General features: G+C 54.1%; 4 protein-coding genes across 4 annotated transcripts; 1 reads left to right on the plus strand and 3 right to left on the minus strand.

The window, feature by feature from the left end:
* Window positions 1-764: 764 nt before the first annotated feature.
* On the minus strand, window positions 765-9,490 carry KD926_011706 (transcriptional regulator SIN3; the record flags this gene model as incomplete). Its single annotated transcript, XM_053096226.1, has 13 exons — window positions 765-1,391; window positions 1,449-3,551; window positions 3,718-4,221; window positions 4,288-5,011; window positions 5,064-5,164; window positions 5,285-5,937; window positions 6,090-6,274; window positions 7,514-7,533; window positions 7,593-8,158; window positions 8,209-8,854; window positions 8,928-9,025; window positions 9,161-9,201; window positions 9,447-9,490. 13 exons carry the CDS (start codon window positions 9,488-9,490, stop codon window positions 765-767), a joined length of 6,312 nt encoding a protein of 2,103 aa, XP_052959717.1.
* A 1,526-nt stretch (window positions 9,491-11,016) lies between these two features.
* KD926_011707 (uncharacterized protein) lies at window positions 11,017-12,147 on the plus strand (the record flags this gene model as incomplete). The annotated part of the gene is made up of 1 exon (XM_053096227.1): window positions 11,017-12,147. The coding sequence occupies one exon, from the start codon at window positions 11,017-11,019 to the stop codon at window positions 12,145-12,147; it is 1,131 nt and encodes a 376-aa protein (XP_052959718.1).
* A 522-nt stretch (window positions 12,148-12,669) lies between these two features.
* On the minus strand, window positions 12,670-14,815 carry osm1 (putative fumarate reductase Osm1; the record flags this gene model as incomplete). The annotated part of the gene is made up of 5 exons (XM_053096228.1): window positions 12,670-12,767; window positions 12,824-14,280; window positions 14,345-14,582; window positions 14,649-14,717; window positions 14,776-14,815. The coding sequence occupies 5 exons, from the start codon at window positions 14,813-14,815 to the stop codon at window positions 12,670-12,672; spliced, it is 1,902 nt and encodes a 633-aa protein (XP_052959719.1).
* A 1,795-nt stretch (window positions 14,816-16,610) lies between these two features.
* On the minus strand, window positions 16,611-18,328 carry KD926_011709 (aldehyde dehydrogenase; the record flags this gene model as incomplete). Its single annotated transcript, XM_053096229.1, has 4 exons — window positions 16,611-16,755; window positions 16,810-17,264; window positions 17,346-17,739; window positions 17,850-18,328. The coding sequence occupies 4 exons, from the start codon at window positions 18,326-18,328 to the stop codon at window positions 16,611-16,613; spliced, it is 1,473 nt and encodes a 490-aa protein (XP_052959720.1).
* Between the last annotated feature and the right edge of the window lie 939 nt (window positions 18,329-19,267).

The following is a 19,267-nucleotide window of genomic DNA, read 5'->3' on the forward strand; positions in this document are numbered from 1 at the left end:
GAGATCAACACTTGTTCGTTGCGCTGGACTCCGTAAAAGTTGCCATTGATGCTGTATCAACATCAGACCGATCGAGTCTTTACATATAATTTCCTCCCCGGGACAGTCACACCGAGATAGTTGTACAAATCGACTCAATCGACGACTGATCAGCAGCCCCGAGATAAAACCGGGTCTGGCCCCTGTGTCGGCGCAGTCTCGGGCTGTATCGGTTATGCCGCTTCGGCCACACGGAGCTTTTCTCTCGGCCTACTGACTTTAGGGCTTTCACCCAAACAGAAACAAATACGATGTAAATCAAATCAAGTAAATAAAGTAAATAAAGTCAAAAACTTATCGTGTCAACCCTGCCTAGAGTACAAGTACACACAAAACGCATCCCAGGTCAATCCTATACCGACACCATTTCCCTGCGAATGCCCTCTCGGTTCCTACCTGCCCGACCAGGCTGGGGGAACCAGGGGGATCATCCGATCAACCAACAAACCCATTCGTGGCAAACATGATCGTGCTTGCTGATCAGGCAGTCTGACTGCGACAACCAGAAGTCACGGAAGAAAATAACCCCCAAGAAAAAGACAAAGACATAGACATAGACAAAAATGTAAAATCACAATGCAAGGTAGCTGACGCCAATGTGCATTGGTAGAAAAGAAAAAAGGGGGGGAAAAAGTGTAAATCCCATCAAACTCCTAAAATACTGTTCAAGGTTCATAATATTGTCCCCGCTGATTCTCCACAAACTCGACCCGACGACCGATGATTTACACCTGCTCCTTGGTCTCCGAAGCGGCGGGCTCGGCGTCTGCCATCTCCGTATCTTCCTTCTGGTCTGCGCCCTCCTGCTTCTCGGATGTCGGCGCATCCGGTGCGGTGGTACCACCCTCCGTCTCCGTCCCCTTGACCCAGGAACGGAACCGCTGGTTAGACTCGTCCACCTGATCCTTGCTCAGCCCGTGCGCCCAGCTGGGGTTGTTCACGAACTTCTCGGTGAACCGATCGCGTCGTCGCTCCTTGACCGCCGCCGCCTCCTTGGCAGCTTCGTCGCCCGACTCGTCCGACGCCGCGATGGGCCGCCACCACCAGTCGTAGCTACCGGGCTCGTAGAGGATGTGGTAGCTGTTGGCACAGATGCGAATGATGAGTCCGTCCAGGTGCACCAACGGCCGATAGAATCGGTTGTACTCCTCCTCTTGCTCCAGTTTGCCGGGCAGGTTGCGCTTGAGGAAGGGCATGCGCATCTGCGAGAACGGCACTCCCTCCGTGGGATCCCGCATGGTGTAGGCCGAGACGTAGTACGACCAGCGAGCCTCCTGGCTCAACTGGGCATTCTCCAACGTCGAGTCTTCCGGAGTCAGGAGCTGAATGTAGGCCTTCTTGCTGGTAGGGCTCTGTACTATGGTATTAGCTTCCGAAGGACCAAGTGGGGGTGAAAAGTGGCCACTTACAAAAGTGATACGGAAAATGTCTCCGTCCTTGATCAGCCGCTCCACCTGCTTACGATACTGGATCTCCTGGTTGTGCGTGGTCTGCTCCTTCTCGCGCTCCTTGAAAAAGAGGTTGATGATGTCCGAGCTGCGATCCTTGGCGTCACCGCTGAAGATAGCCCCGGCAAACTTGGCGATACCCGTGAACATCTTCTCCAGATTGTACAGCTGGTAGCCGCTGCGCAGGTAATACCGGCGGAGAGTCTCCTCCAAATGCACCGGCTCCAGGTCGCCCTTAATAACCTCTTCGCACATGCGTACCACCTGGGAATACAGGTTGGCCGTGGGCTCGCAGTCGTAGAAGAAGTCGGTGGGGATCTTGTCGATCAGGTTGAGCTCCTGCGCAGGCTTGGCCATCAGAGCACGGCGGACATCCTCGTGGGCATCCTTCTCGTGCACCTTGATGCGAAGCAGGCGCGCGTAGAGAATCTCGAAAGTGCGGAAGAAGCAGAAGATGTTCAGGTTGGAGTACAAGTGATGAACCTTCTTCTCGTAGGTTTCGTTCAAGGTGTATTCCCGCTTCACGTTGAAGTTGCCCTGACCGGGGTGCTCCATCCACTTGAGCTCCGCCACGTCGAAGGTTTCGGTGGGGTCGGGGATGGGCGTCGACGGAATGAGAACGGCGTCCGGAGTACCGTCGCGGCTGGCCGGGGCGCTGCCACTCTCCTTCTCGCTGCGGTTGGCTTTCTCGCTGCGTCGCTCCAGGACGTCACGGAGCAGGTCGATCTTCTTGCCATTGACAGGCTTGCGGATACGCGGGGTGGAGGTTTCTTCCGCAGCCAGGCTTTCGTCATCGCCCTCGTCAATTGGAGAAGTACCGCTTGCGACCTCGTTCATGTACAGATGGAACGACTCCCGATCCATGCCGAAAAATAAGGGAATGAAGTCCTTGATGAAGTTGGTGACCTTCTGTGGGTCGGCTCCGAATCCAGCGGAGTTGCGATCGATGAAGGTCAGGAGCAAGTGGGTGGCATCGATCAGAACGGCCGGGTCGTCAAAGGTGAACTCATACTGATGCTTGGGAACCTGGAACCCGGTCTTGCGGAGGTTCTTGCCCTCCTCAAACTTGCTCTGTATCTCGTTCTGCAGGTGTTTCGCCACGAAAAGTTTCTTGTCGATGCCCTTGCTGGCAATGGCCTGGTGGTCTAAGCTGCGCCAGTAGGCCCGCTGCATCTGCTCGCGCCAGATCTTGTCCCACTCACGCTGACTCGCCTTCCATTCCTCCGACTTCTGCTTCAAACGGAACAGCAGGATGGGAAGCACGTGGCAAGGCCGTTCGAACATCTCTTGGACGATCTTTTCGCCACGCTGTCGATCATAGATCTTCTTGATGACGCGCTGGTAGATCGCCTCACTCTGCCCACCCAGACCAGGGGGGAGTTTGAAAGCTGCCCTCTCCGCCTCGGACATCACCAGGAACTGCTGAACAATGGGTTCGATCAGCTGGATTGTGCGAGTGCACGCCTCGATGTGGTGGTCATAGTCGTGGCGATCCTCCTCGATACGGTGCAAGGCATCTTCATATTGGTTCTTGCGATGCGCCACAAAGCCGGAGTCTTCCGAGGCCCACGTAGGGTGAGAAGCCCACTCATCATTCAAGACGCTGTAGCAGAGCTGATCACGGCCACTGCATGGCTTTTGTCTTTCGCGTTTTGGCAGAAGACGATAGCTAGGTCCCAGGGAACGGCAGTGGGACAAATTAACAATACCCGGCTCAACCCTAGGCTTGGGCTCGATGATCTTGTCCTCGGGTTCGTCAACGTGCATAAAGCGTTTAAACCATGCCATCAGCTCGGGGTTGGAACCAATGTAACCAGCGGCTCTCTTCACCAGGACGTGGCGGTCAATAAGGTCGGTAGAGTACAGGTTGCACAATTTGAGAAACTCGTTGAAGGTCTGTTTATTGCCAATGTATTTCTTGACACGATCGAAGAAGGCAAACTCCTCTTGGCTGGGAGTCAACGAGAAAGTAGGCTGGATCGGTTCAGGGAGGGCGGGAACAAGAGTTGGCGAGACGGCAGGGGCGTCTGCCTGGGCTGTCTTGGGATGATGGACCTTGGCTCGCTTCGAAGCAGGGTCAGTACATGTGCCAGTTCACAGCAAGATGAAGAACTAGAGTGAATGCGGCGCCGGGATTTTCCGAAAGGAAAGGTTTTTTTTTTTTGCGGGCAAATAACAGGAAACAAATGGAATTATTCCAGATGAGATTCATTGCACGATCATGACTCACCTTGTTGGCATTACCAGGCTGGATGGCCGGAGCTCGACCTCCTTGAGCATCAGGTAGGCGTGCAGCTTCGGTCGCTGCGGAGGGTCCTGAAGCCGAGGAGCCCATTCCCGTGGGAGCGCCAGGGCCCCCGCGACGTTTCTTGCCTTCTTTGCCCGAATCCTTCACATTGAACTGACCCAGAGGAGGCATCTTGACGTCTCGATTGGGTGTCTGAGAAGGAAGAGTTGCACCACCAGAAAAGTTGCCTTCTCCACGCAGATTGCTCATAGGTGCTGCGGCGGCTGCGGCTGCAGCCTCCTCGGCTTGACGCGCAGCGGCTTGCTGTTTGGCGTGAGCGGCGGACTCGGGAAGAAACTGCTTGAAATCCTCCAGGAGATCGGGGGCAGTATTGAATAGCTGAGTCACCTGAGCGTATACGTCCTGTATCGGTTTCGACTCGCGCTGGTAAGTCTGGAGTATTTCCAAAAATTGCTTGTAAATCTCTGGGGCACTCGAAAAGCGGTTCTATATATCACGAAGGATTAATTGGGGGTCTGCTGTCAGTGCCAATCATGGAACGCTCCGACTAACCTTGATCTTGTTCACGTAACTTATCGCGTGGTTGAACTCGACCGGTCCGCGTTTGTTCAGATCGGCCTGGGAACCCTGGAGCATGCCAGAACCGACGCCCGCTAGGCTATTCATGGGCTGGTTCAAGCTAGAATTCTGAGCCGATGCAGGAGATACCTGAAGCAATCCGGGACGTCCAAGACCTGCAGAGGCAGCCGAGGCTGCGCCCTGAAGCTGCGATACTCCACGCTGATCTTGCTGATGAGCCATGGCCGCCGCACCGGCGGCAGCCTGCTGCTCTTGCTGTGTGGGGTACTCAAAATGGTGTTCCTGTGGGTGACTTTGTCCGTTCTGCTGTCCGAACATGCCAGGTCCCATCATGCGCGATCCCGGTGAATACGAACCTGCCATGTTGCCCTGCTGTTGCTGGGGTTGCTGGGGCGGTTGATGCTGGGGTTGTTGCTGCCAACCAGGACGAGATTGGTCAAAGAAGTCGGGGCGACCGTGAGGTCCCATGGAACTAGGCGGTCCCAATTCCCCGGACGCCTCCATTGATTGACGAGTCCGCGGCATACTCAAAGTATTTGTCCCTGAGGGGGTGGTCACTCGAATTGCGTCTGGGTTATCTTCGGTCCCGCATTCAATTCGGTACCCGGGCGGCAGGAATGTATTGAACCCTTGGATGAGGGCTGGGTGTCCGTTGAACAATGAAGAAACGCGCTGGATAACACCAGGAGTGTCGATGCTGCTACTGGTCAGACAGTTTTCTTCTCATCTTGTCAATGGCCAATACTTACGTTTGGCTCTTGAAGTCTTTCATTATATCCAAAAACCTGTTGTACACGTCCGGCTGGTCAACAAAGCGAACCTTGACTTGATCCAGATAACTAAGCGCATCCTGCACATGGGATTAGCAAGATTCACTGACCCCCATTTGTTTTTCTTCTTGCACGAATAAGGAAACCAATGAGCAGGGACAGAAACTATCACTGCGTGAGGGTGACTCGGGCGAACTTACATTCAAAATCGGCTGTTGGCCTTGCGCAAGTGCAGCCACATTACCCGGGATCTGAGGGCCGGAGGTATTAAAAGCCAGCATAGGCTGTCCAGGCGGACCAGCAGGATGCTGCATAAACGACCTGGGAGTGCCCTCGCCGTGCTGCATCTGGGGTCCATAAATTGAACCAGGGGCCCCTGACGTCTGCATCGGGCCTTGAGGGCCGTTCTGCGGGTTGGAGCCCAGATTGGACAGGAGTCCATTGGGACCGTGAATCGAGTTCGGCACCTTCGAGGCGACGGGCTGATGTAAGGGAATCGACCCGGTGTGGCTCTGCACGGGGTGATGCTGCTGTTCGCGCTGTCGCTCCAGCTGCTGTCTTTCGATCTGTTCGCGTTCGCGCTGCTCGCGCTCTCTGTGCGCCATCTCCTCCTGACGGTGTCTCTCTAGCAACTCGCGCTCTCTGGAGTCGCGCTCCCGCTCTCGGTTGATGGTCTGAGGAGACGGGTGCTGCATTGCCTGGCCGATGCCTGGCAGCGAGTGACCGGCACTATGGGAGGCGGCAGAGGGGTGCTGGCCATATGGGGTAGGCTGATGGGGACCAGCGTGGCTCTGGCTCAGTTCCGCCAGCCCCGGCAGGGAGTGACTGGCTGGTTGGCTCGGGTGATAGGGGCCTAGCAACAGCGGGAGCAGGTTAGTCACCTGAAGCAAAAACAAAACAATATCCTCGATCGAACGCTATCCACAGCGCAAAGAAGCCAAGGGGGAGTTTTTTGCTAACCAGCTGGGGGTGGAAGAACGGGCCCCGCAGGTTGACCGGACGGACCTTGCTGAGGCGGTGGGTTTTGTCTATAGAGCGGGCGCAGGATAACCGAGTCAGTTTTCTGAATGGACTTGAACATGACGTTGAAACACAAAGACGGGACAGGGTCGCTATCACTTACCCATAGGAGCCCAATGGGCGAGGCTGTTGATTCATCTGGTCCATCCCCGGGTGCGCTGGAGGGCCACCTGGGTGCCAGTTATCATTTCCAGAGGAGTTCATGATTTGTGCATGAAATTAAAATAGGGACGCTGATAACACAAAAATGGAGGATCTAGGAGAGTCCCAAGAGGGAGAGGTCGGAGAGTGGAAAAAGGGTGGCGGGCGGTGGACGACTCCAAAACCAAGCTGTGAATCTGGTAATCCTTTTCGCACGGTAGAGTTCTCTATCTCCAAGTCATTTCACAGCGACATCACTGGGACTTGGTAGACTGTGCCAGCCGCAGAAAGGAACTCCACAGAAGACAAAGCCAAAGGGCTGGGGTATCAAGGGTCCAAGGAGCGGGGAGAGAAGAAGAGAGCGAGGTGAAAAGGGAGAGTAAAGCCAGCAGACAAGCAGACTTGGTTGACGATGATGGTTTGCGCGCGACCGATCACGGATGGTCTCCAGACAGAAGGCGGAGAGTGCCTTTGTCTACGCTAACCCCAATGCATCCCTAGCGTAGCCTCTCGGCTTCCTTGTTTTTCCGAGTTTCTGCCGGCACTGTCGCAGAGGGCGGTGATTGGGCTGGCGGGAAGGCGGCAAGGCCCGGGAAGTGCACGTCATTGACCGGGTGCTGCCGGTTGGTTGCTTCTATCCAGGATCACTACGGTAGTTTATCATACCAGAGAAACTCGTCATTTCATTATCTACCCGAATAGCGCCAATAGACAGCTGCATCAACCTGATTCAACCCAGCAATATACCCCTGCTCTAAAGGAAACCCAACACAGACGGACCAACGGCATCGGCAACATGAGTGACGCAAACAATCCCAAATGTTCTCGTCGTGGGAGACGCGCCCTGCAAACCGGCATCGAGAGCAAGGAAAGGAAGATGGATGCCTTCTGGAGGCCCTGCCTCTTTTTTCTCTATTTGATTTCCCAATAAAACGCCTCCTCCCTCTCCAACAGAAATCAAGGACCAATAAACCAATAGACAGGATAGAGGAATGGAAAGGTAAGGGAAAGGCGGGGAAAAATGAAGAGAGAGAGATGACCAAAGACATAACAAATCGGACAAAGATCGCAGGACCCAACACCAACAGAGGAGAGAAGAGTATCGTAGGGGGAAAGAAAAGAAGTTTGAACTTGAATTTGCAACTTGAATTGTGAATCTGCGGTGCTGCTAGTGACCTCATGGTTTCTGTAAAATTTGTTCCATGCTCGCCCGTGGATTTGAACATCGACCCGCCCATAATTATGAACCATCCTTGTAACATACTTACAATGCAGAGAAGACAAATAGCTGTGGCAACGGTCAGTATTCATGTCGGCAGATTAAAAGCTGAAGCGGACGCTACTCACGTTGTTGGTGGCCGCAATGGCAATACTATCTTCGTAAGGATGCCAGCTCATGTGCAGGATCTTCTTGTTGAAGTCGATCTGATCCGCATCGGTCTCCTTCCTCATGCGGCTACCAGGACCGGCAGGGCTACCAGCGCGAGAGCCGTTCTTCTTCCCGTTGGCGTTCTTGTTCATCGGCGTCGGCACGCCCACCTTCTTCGCCTTGAAGGCCGACTTGTCTGCCTGTAGCACGATCTCCGTCTCCTTGCTCTGTTCGGTGGGGTAGATCATAAAGTTGTTGTTGTAACTGCCGGTCATAACATTCTCGGCATCGCCCGAGAAGACCACCTCGAACTTGTCGAAGATGCTGTCGTTCTCGTACGTGTCGCACAGGCGGGGTCGCAGGTGTTCGTGGATGGGGATGGTCTTCACTGGTTGCCTCTCCATGTTGACATCCCAGATCTTGACCGTCAGGTAGTCTCGCGACACAATGTATCGGCCGTCATTCGAGAATCGCACGTCGGAGATGGAGGAGATGATTTCGGAAAAGAAGGAACGGGAGGAGGCATCTTCTTCTTGTTCGAAGACTAATCCAGCAGTTAGAAAGAGCAGATGGGGAAGATGGAAGGGAACATACTTTTATGGTGCTCGTCACACAACGCCCGCTGTCGCATGTCGGCAAGCTTGATGGTACCCTTGGAACTGGCATACATGAACCAATTGCAGCTGGTGGGATGGAATTCGGCGGCCGTGATCACTTCCGTCAGCTCCTCCATGTTCGCCGGCTTGATATCGACGATGTTGAAGCTCTGATCTTGAATATTAAGGTTCCACAGGTTCACCCGCAGATCGTCGCTACTGATGAATGTTTCCCCGTCGCTGTTGACGGAGATACTGTTGATGTGATAGGCGTGTGCATTAGCGTATGTCCTCCGGGGGACGGCGGCCACGACGGTATCATGGTGTGTCATCCGAGGAAGCTTCAGCAGGGAAGGATCCTTGAACGATTGACGGGGCGCGCGGGGTGCCCCTCCGCCACCAACGCCGGCGGGCGTCAGCTCGCTGGAGAGGTTGTTTTCCGCAACGACCTTCAGCGACTTGTCGAACACCTTCCATAGCTTTATCGTCTTATCATTAGTCGACAGGAGGAAATGGGATGCATTTGATCGTCTACACCATTTTATTTTGTTGATCTTCTCTTCGATCTCTAGGGATTTTAGATAATCGAACTCCGGCTCGTGCGACTGAAATTCGGTGTGGAACTTATACTCGCAGGTTTTTTTCTAACCACGGCGCGTTAGAGAACTGGTCGATATGAGGAGGGACAAGAAAGAGGTTGCATTGGGAAATCAATACCGTTTCGTTCCTCTCGAACAGCACTACTCTCCCACCCTTGTCTCCCGTGGCTAGATAATTTCCGGTATGATCGAACTCAACGGTTGAGATGATATCCGCTGTTGACAGAGACAAGGAACGTTAGATACAATACATTCAGGATGGGGTGGGGGGGGGGGGGGGGGGGGTTCAGGTGAGCACAAAGTATCATCCGTGGGATTCGACTCCGTGGGATGGAGGGGTATTGTGCGCACCTTCTGTGATATCCTCCACATCGCCCTTATCACCGAAGCACCTAGTTTTCACGTTCCATTAGTATCAGTATCCGTTACCCGTGGGGTCCCCAAGCTAGGTATGCCAGATGAACGATAGAACGAGAATTCCCCGATCGGAAATCCTCCCCAAAGCCGCATCTCGCTTGCAACAACACGATCTGGACCGTCGGGGAGAGCCGGGAGCGAGAGAAGATGGTCCATCGACATCAACGACAAAAACCCTGTGCCACCGAGACCACGTAACCCAGAGGGGGCCTAAACTCACTGCGTGAACTTCCAGGTAGGCGAACCCGGTTCCTTGTCTACCATTTTCTTTCACGGACCACCCTGTGACTGGGGCAGACAATTGACAACCAAATTGCAAGGGACGCAGAGGCGGCGTGCGATACGAGAGAGGCGGGGAGGTCGGGATGGCGATCGAGCGATACAAAGGACGATCCCTTTGTTGATAAGAATGAATATTTTTTGTTGGTCGAAGACGATGGGAAAGGGAAGTAGAGCGGTGAAGGCGACGGCAAAAAGACAGAAGCTTTCGGAATGTCGACGGGCCTCGCGAGTGGAGATGAGGGAGGATGAAGATCCCACCAGAGGAGAGATGGATGGAATGGAGGGGGGGAGGGGGGGGGGAAGAGGAAGGAAGCAGACGACGTCAGACAAGACCCAGTAAGGCAGAGACCGGTTCCAGTCGGCGACAGGCTAGAGAAAACAAAAGATTGACAGCCCGGGCTGACGATGGTGGACGATGAGGGGTTGACGGGTGGATAGAGAGGAAGAGAGAGAGCAAGAGAGGAAGATAAAGAGGGAAGGAGGTTAGGGTGAGAGGGTGAAAGGTAATTAATGGAAGTTCCTCTCGGTCTATCCTGGTGTTATTTTCCCCCTCAATTTTTTGGTTCTAATTAATTTCGTGGTTTCTTTTTTTTTAATTTTTATTTTTTCCCTTCAGCAAAACAAAGGGTAAGAAGGTAAGTGACGACAGCCACAGACCAGAGGTGACAACAGACAGCAGAGGGGGTCTGTTGGGTGAGGAAGAGAGAACGGGATTAAGAAGAGGTTCGTTAAGGTGGGAAGTGTTGGGGGGAGAAGAAGAGGAGGGGGGAAAGAAAAAGACCAGGGAAAGAGAGAGCGCGAGAGAGAGAGAGAACGAGTGAGGCGGTAGAGGGGAGGAGGAGTGGCTGCCCGTAAACCCAACGGGAAAACCCACCGCCAACGGAGCGCTGACATCAACCACTATCCATCCATCATCTCGATCAACCTGTAGATCCAAGGTCTTTACTTCAGATAACCTTCAGATTGACTTCTTCTGCGGATTATTTCTTCATCTTATCGTTCCGCATCGTCTGAATTCCCCTCTTGATTGATGATGACCCCCCAAATAACCATACAGCATCCAAAACTAGATGACAACTCGACCAGACCAGATCACCGCTGCCCAATGACGCGATGAGGTACATGCTGGATGTATACCTCGACATCAATGATCGGTTCTCGGGCACAACCGCATTGTCCCTTTTGATTTATGAATCATGATGCATTTAGGGCTAATCTGCTCGAACTTAGCAATTTACCCACTTATCCAGCTGAGCTCAGGTCTCTTCCATCCTTAGCTCTCTTTCTTCACATGTCGTTCCTGCCCCTCCCGACCGCGATCACTCCCTTGGGCCGAAGCTTCCCCGGTTCTATAACCTCCCTCTCTTTCCTTGCACACGACATGAAAATAACTCACTCCTACAATTCTACAATCCTCTTCTCCCTAACCCCCTCAATCCCACCAATGCCAATTTGTCAATAAAACTCCCCCACTCCCCACCTCCGCCTACTAGCTAACTAACATCGCAATGACCGACGAAAATAACCCGAAGCGGGGCACCTCCTACAACAATCAAAACCAGCGCAACGACAAAGACAACACAGACCACACCCCGACCAATCCGTCCGATAGCACCGCCGACAATGGTCCCAGCTCGTCGCTCGCCGGTCGGATTCACAATTCAGCCTCAGGGCTCGCGAGGTCTGCCTTCTCTGCCTCGGCTTCGGCTTCGGCTGATGCGGCGACCTTGTTAGCCGGTGGGAGCGGTAGCAAGGCCGGACCTTCGGCGTCGTCGAGGGCTGCGTTGTCTGCTGCACAGCGATTCGATGATTCAGGGGCTCCGACGTCGTCCTCTGCTCGTGGGCTCTCTGAGCAAAGTGCGTCGGGGGAGACGTTTCGGTCGTCCCTTACAACAAGCCAGCAAGTCGGCGGTTTCGCTCTACCTTCGCTCTCCTCGGAGGAGTTCCAATCCAGCTACTGTGATGATCCGTTATCAGAATCAACGATAAACTCAAACATCCGCGAAAGCCAAAGAGGCAAAGGAAAAGCCAAAGAGATCAACCCATCAACGCGGCCCTACACCACCGCCGAGAACGCCTTCCCCCAAGACCCCACCCCGCAAGCAACATACTCACCACTCCCTACCGATGGCGCCGCAGTCACATCCCTCCTCTCCTCCAGCACCTTCGACCCCGAATTCCCACCCCTGCCACACGAAACCTTCGAACCCATCGAAACCGACCTCTCCTTACCCCATCTCACCGCGGAGGAAATCCAAACGATCGACTCCTTCCGACGAGAGATGTCGCTACCACCCAACACCCAATCACAAACCCAACCCCCGCACCGCTTAACGCCCTACAGCCTCGTCCCGGACATCGACACGATCCTGAACAGCGCCGCTCCGTCCACCGACTCAGATGCGACGGTCCTTCGGGACACGGTATTAACTAGTCTTCCTGGCTCCGCGGACTGGGTTGCGGTGGACGAGCGGTACCATGACGAGGTGTGGGGATATTTGAGGCCTGCGTTGGAGGCTGCGAGGGTGGAGATGGAAGCTAAGAAAGAAGGGGAGAGGGAGGGTAGTGGATTGGGAAAGGAGGAAGACGGGCCTGCGGTGAGGCGGTTGAAGATGATTTTGAAACATATGGGGAGCTAAGATTGAGACTCCGAGGTGTCTATTTGTGTCTTTATTTATCTATTGAGGATATGTAGGGGTTCTCTGAAGGTTTGTTTTATTTGTACATTACCTAGGTAAGTAGGTAGATATATGTGGTGATATAGTAAGTAAAATGTAAGATATATTTTACCGAGGTTGGGAGTACCTCGATACCTGAACCTTTACTCACTTTACCTAAGCAACCAGCTATCGGATCATTTACCATAAACCCAGGTAGACATTTAAAATGGAAATCTCCCAGGGGAAAGAAAAAGATAATTTGAAAAATAAAAATGAGATTCATATCTTACAAACTAAAAACATGAAAATAAAGATAAAAAAGCAAGGGGATTTTGAAACCCCGCCCATCATCGCAATAACTAGGCCAGAATCAAGATCAAAAAGAGAAAATAAATAAGGGGTATGTATCAAATGGCTGCGTCAAGTAGGTACCGTAGGTAAGGTAGTGTTTTGTGAGCGTGAGTGGGTGTGGTGGTGAGTGGGTTTTCTATTCCAAACAATCTAGAGTTCTAGTTCGGGGGTCTGACCCTTGACGCGACCGATCACGATATGTCCCGCGTATTTGGGGATGACTTCGTCGTCGTGGAGCATGGCGAATTCTATTCAAATCACATTAGCATGGACATGTCGATTCATTAGGAGGCGGTAGACATACCTTCCGTGGCATCCCGGCCCATGAAGTTAAACAGGGCATTGGCGCCACCGGGATGCTCGTCGAGCCAGTTGGTCACGTCGAGGACAACGCCCTTCACGACGATCCAGAGGTCATCCTTTTTGTTATGCTTAGCGATCTCCTCCATGGAGTATTCGGTGGCAGGGACCTCAAACTTCTTAGGGTCCGTGGGCTTGGCTGTCTCGGCGGCGCCGGCGGGCGTGGCCGCGGCTTTGGCGTCGAGGGTGGCGCCGGCGGGCGTGGGCAGAGCAGCCTGGGAGCCGGAGCCACCAGCGCCGCTACTACCCCACTCGACAGAGATCTTGCCGGGGGTGTTGGGGTCGATGTGCAGGGAGATCTGGCCGAGACGGCTCTGCGCGGTCGTGGCGCCGCCGGAGATCAGCTTCTGGAAGAGATGCTCGCTGGCGCTGTCGCCGGCGACGCGGCCGTAGACGACGCAGCCGAGCAGCGAGGAACCGCCGAGACGGTTGGCGCCGTGGACACCGCCTGCCAGCTCACCACAGGCGTATAGGCCGTCGAAGGGCTTCTGCTCGGAGTTGAGGACCTGGGCGTGCTCGTTGATCTCGATACCGCCCATGGTGAAGTGGAGGACGGGCTCCATGACGGCGACGTGGAAGGTGTCGTCGACGTTGAAGGGCATATTGTGGAAGAAGCGCTTGTTCCAGGGGTCCTTCTTCTTGCCGTCGGCGATGAGGTTGTACTCGTCGAAGGTCTTCTGCAGCGCGGCCTCGCCGCAGCCGATCTCCTGGGCCAGCTCCTTGCCGCTGATCTTCTTCATCAGGCCACGGCCAGAGTAGTGGCGCGTGTGGAAGTCCAGGACGTTGGAGGCCTTGCTGTTGAGCACCAGACGGATGGGCCACTTGCCCTTCTCCTTCTCCTTCCACATCTGGCCCGAGACGTAGTCACGGTGGCCCAGCTCGTCGGAGAACCGCTGACCGTCCGAGTTGAGCAGCAGACCACCCTCGCCACGGAGCGCCTCGGCGGCAAGGAACTTGAACTTGGCCTCGGGGTCCTTGGGGTCGACCAGACCCGTGGGATGCACCTGGACCTTGTCCATGTCGATGCCGTTGGCACCGATGTCCATCAGCATCTTCTGCCCGTCACCGGTGGCGTGGGTGCCGTTGGTGCTGGAGAGGCCGAAGGTGTCGGGACGGTGCTGCTTCAGCAGCGATCCGTCGCCAAAGTCTGCGGCATAACCACCGGTCGCGAGCACGACGACACCCTCGGCGCTCGTACTCTCGCCGTTGTATTCGTAGGTCACACCGGTCACGTGGTTACCGGACTTGTTGATAGACGTCACGCGGGCCTTCTTGACGATCTGCACGCGGGTGGGGTCCTGCTCGCTGAGCTCTTCTAAGCGCTGCATCAGGGCGTAGGTGATGGCCATTCCGGGGAACTTGGCATCGTGGCCACGATGCGTACGGGGCTGGGAGTGACCACTGGTGGAGTCAGTATACCGTCCGGTCGCAAGGACATGAAAGAATCAGCTCGTGGCGAACTCACCCCAGACGAGAAACGAGAGTCAAATCGAGGTTGAAGACATCCTGCAACCATTCGACGGCGGCGGCGGACTTGTAGGTGAGGACCTTGATCAGCTCCGGACGGGCCTTGTCTCGGGCGGATTTGAGGGTATCTTCGTAGAAAGTCTTGACGCTGTCGGCGATGTTCAGGTCGACCTGGGTGCGAGTCAGGGCACCGTTGATACCCGAGGTGGCCTTGGTCGAGTTGCCACCGAAGAAGGCTAGCCGGGTTAGTGATGATTCCTAGATATGATTTGGATGTGGTTAGGGGAAGAAGATCGACATACCCTGTTTATCTAGAACCAAGACGTTGCCGCCATTCAGGTAGACGGTGTGGGCGGCGCTGAGACCGGACACTGAGAGACGAGGTAATGGTCAGCAAATGCGGGGAAAGCTTGGAGAGGGAGTCCGTACATCCACCGCCGACAACGATCACTCTAGGAGGGGTGGCCATGGTGTATGAAAGAAGTGAAGAGGAGGTCGGATCGGAAGGGGAAATAGGAGCAGGAGAGGATTCTGGAAAAGGAGAAAGAGAGAGAAAGGAACGAGCAAGGGCGGTCTTAAAGGCGCAAGAAAGCAGACCAGGATCCGGGGGAGATGTTCAGAAGCCGACGCGACCGCACTTCTATCGGCCGAGGCTCATCGTCTGCGTAAAAGTACCGTACGAGAGTCTTCCTCCCTTCATCTTCGGCTTTCCCACCGAGAGAGAATCACAGCATACCAGGTATTACCGGTACCACGGGTTTCTTTACTCTTTATTATCTAATAACGTCGTGGTGAGTAAAGGTGTATTCAACGCACGCTGGTTTGTCGTCCAGACTGGAGACGGGCTCCATACGCACAACTTTAACGCACCGTCGAGTCTTTCAGTCTTCCAGTCTTCCAGAGAGTCTTTTATCTTTCACATGTCCTTACCCGGACAGTCCATCGGTGGCACTTTTCACATGTCGACAGCAAATGGGGAGGCGGGCGTAAGTCAGCGGCACGTCATGCTCCCCTTTCAGCTGATTATTCCGAACGCGCTCATTGCTGCCCGGATTCTTGTGCTCAGTAGTCTCAAAAATGGGTTCTACCCCAGACATTGATCAAAATATTCAGACATAGCTATTCATCTGGAACTGCAAATGGAGTCATATATATACCCATTGCTCAACTCGACAGAATATCAGTCTCAGCAACCTGTAACCTAACAGCACACTCGGACAATGCCAGTATTACTATTACTGCCACTGCCACTGCCAGCCATGGCCCAGACTTGAACCTCGGTCCGAGAGCAATCCAATCACCAGCCTGTTTATGTCATCCACTCAAGAATCAACCATCAGACCATCGGACGTGTAAGTATATATTCCCTAGAACATCCCTTCTCAACCCCCCTGCCCCGTACATCGTAAGCCAAAGATAGACGACTAAAGGAGTAAAGAGTCCCGTCGGTATCAACGCCGTCACATCCCTCAAAGAGACAAAGACCAGTCCATCGGTAATTGATCACGTGTGGTCATCGGCAGCGGAATGCTGCCCTTAATGTCTCTGACGTCATAGTTCTTCCACCAATCAGACCAACGCCTCAGATGCCGACCAGCTTCTCATCGGAAAATGAACTTACCATTTCAGGACACTGGAAGTCAGTAGGTAGCCGACCATGCACGCACGGCGGGGATGAGCTGAGCTGAGCTTAAGCTGTCGGGTCAAGAAAGAGTTGGAGATGAGTTTATTCACACTTCATTCTTAGTATCCCTACCTACCTGTCATCTATTAGATACCTTAGTGCTACCAGGCCAAACAAGACACCGTATCTCCTCGTCACGCCCGTATCCAATACCATCCCCGGTTACCGGACAAGCGTCTACCGAGTGCCAGCTCGCTCTCGGGGGGTTTTTACCCCGAGCGAAGGCTGGAATAATGGCGCGAGTGGCCCTGGCGGTTCGGGGGGTTTTGGATCGAGATGAGATCTTGGGAATAATTAGGGGATGATGGGCGTGGTGTGGTGTCATTGGTGTGCACGTACTCAGTAAGGGGTGGATGGGTCGTGCTGGTGGAATAATTGTGTCCTGATATAGGTTCGATTTGAGTAAAGCATACTTTACCACCTATCTACCTGATAGCTACCTACTGACTTGAATGTCGTTTCGCTGCTACTGCAGAAGAGTGAAAGTTGAAACACAATTCTATTATTAAATATATACAGAATAGGCCAGACATCTAACAAGTTCATTGAAACATCATAAATCTATGCATTCATCAATCAACTAATCCATCCACGTCACGCTCTTGGTCACCAGGAACTCGTCGAGTCCCTGCGCCGTGTTGAACCGGCCCCAGCCGCTGTTCTTGACGCCCCCGTGAGGCAGGACGGGTTCGTCGTGGATGGTCATGCTGTTTATGTGGACGGCGCTGGATACCGATTAGCCTCAGTTCCTCGCTCTTAAAAAGGGATATCTAACTCACCCAGATTGAATCTTTTTAGCCATCGCCAACCCCTTCCGCAAATCCTCGGTGAAGATCGCCGACGACAGTCCATACCCGCTGCTATTGGCGATTCGAATAGCTTCCTCGTCGCTGTCGACCACCATGCACGCGGCCAGCGACGCAAACGCCTCCTCCTGCCACACGTTCATCTCCTCTTTGACGCCGCCGAGGAGTAACGGCGCAAGTCGGACGCCTGGGTGCTGTGGTGCGTCCTCCGTTCCCGGAGCGGTGCCGTGAACTAAGTGGGCGCCGTTGGCGAGGGCGTCAGTGACGAGGCGATCTATGCGGGCCTTGGAGGCCACGTTGACCAGGGTCGGAGGTGGTGATGAAGAGTCCAGGTTCGAGTTCAGTGCTGTCTTCAGGGCCTCTATGAATGTTGGTGCGATAGAGGAGTGGACGAGGATGCGGTCGGTGGCCATGCAGATTTGACCGGACTGGATGACATGTTAGAACGCTGGAATGACCAACTCATGCAAAAAGAATAGTTTAAGGCGAGGGAGAAAGGGGGAACGCACGTTCAAGTATGCTCCTGCCAGGACGCCCTTCACGGCCGTGTCGATGTTGGCGTCGGCACAGACAATCGAACTGTTCTTGCCTCCCAGCTCCATCAGACAGGGCTTGAGGTTCTGTCCGCAGGACCCGGCAATTTTCCTGCCCACGGCCGTACTTCCGGTGAAGTTGACCTTGCGCACGGCGGGATGCTCAATCATGGCGTTGACCACATCGGGAGCATCCTGGGGTCGACACGACACCAGGTTAAAACACCCGGCCGGTAATCCGGCATCTTCGAATGCCCGAGTCAGAGCCCAGTACGAGCAAGGGGACAACTCAGAAGATTTCAGGATGGTCGTGTTGCCAGCCGCAAGGGCACAGGCCGCCGAGCGGACACCAAACACATATGGTGCATTCCTAGCCGGACAGAATCGTTAGCCCAGAACAAAGGTAGGGGGACAACGCTTGCGCCATTAAGTCGGTGAGCCGCGACAACCGGCGACGCCGAAGACCTTCCCTCGACGTACCAAGGCACCAAGCCCAAAATCACACCCATGGGCTCTTTGTACACAATGGCGCTTTGGCCCTCCTCCTCTACCACGGGGACACTACCGCAAATGGAAGTGATACGCCCCGCGATGTCCCTCAGCATGCGGATCCCGAGCGGCACAATGAAGAACTGCGAGGCGCCCACATCGGCACCCATTTCGGTCCGCATGAACTCGGCGTTCTGCGCCAGTCGATTTTCCAAGATGTCCGCTGCCTTCAGCAGGATGTCGCGCCGCACCGTGGGCTTGGTCTGGGACCACGCGGGGAATGCGGCGTCGGCGGCCTCGACGGCGCGGATGGCATCTTGGGGAGACGCTGAGGCCGTGGCCCAGCACCGTTCGTTGGTATACGGGCTGATGACATCGAAGGTTGAGTCTGGGATCTCTTCCTTGCCGTTGATAATCAACGGTATCACGTCAGGAGTGCTGCTAGTCCCGTCCTGAAAGCGAATAGTCATGGTGGATTGGAAAACAGGAATATGGCCGAACGGAGGGAGAGAAAGAAGATCAGGAAAAAAATTGGGATTCACAGGGCGTTGCGATAGGTATATATCGAGTGGGAAAATGGGACCGTTTCAAGTGTGATTGGATCCGAGGGGGGATACAACCAGGAGCATAGAGGCAGCCTTGGGAGGTTAGGTAGGAGTCGTTAGGAGGGCGCGCAGGATGTAGTTGCTCCACTTGAGTCAAAAAAGGATTCTGAAGATCACCGAAAGCAAGTCGAACAATGCCTTTCTTGTCTTGCTACACGTGATAGAATCATGGAATTACGGATATACTCTTTGAAATAAAGGGGGGCAAGTTGGGGACCACCTTGTTTATCTGATAGGAAAGATGATCCCTGAGGGGGATTTTCTTGTGCTACTCCAACTACGAAAAGCTCCAACCAATACGACCATCACCCCACCGACAAGTCGCGCGAGTCCGACTGATGAGATAAACATTCATGGCTGGACTTGGCCTGCAATGACAAAGGTGACATGACAATGACAGTTGGCGTCAGTTTGCCGAGTTAGAACTCAATTAACGCCCTACCTCGTGGCTTACGGGGACCCTAAATGCAGGGGGAAAACTTTACTCTCTGCCATCAGACTCAGACAGAACCTTGAGGGTCCAATAATAAAGATTCAACCACCCCTGACGGTGTGACCCCGAGGTGGAGTTGTCAACGAGACGAATGTCAGGGACGCAACCATGGTAGGCACTGAGCGGTGATCCCGACGAGTCAGGCCTGACGCCTATCAATCGGTCCGGGGATTCGTGAACGTTGACCTTTGCCGCTATTGGAATGATAGTTTTTGCTGGCAGCGTCTATCATTAACCATGTGGGAGGTGACAAGGGGTCAAGGACCTCGAAGGATTGAAACTGGCACATGGCAGAGTTGGCCAACTGCCCA

The sequence above is a fragment of the Aspergillus affinis genome (genome assembly GCF_023601865.1).
Source record: "Aspergillus affinis strain CMG 70 chromosome Unknown NODE_9_length_501208_cov_87_169129, whole genome shotgun sequence".
Lineage (NCBI taxonomy): Eukaryota > Fungi > Ascomycota > Eurotiomycetes > Eurotiales > Aspergillaceae > Aspergillus > Aspergillus affinis.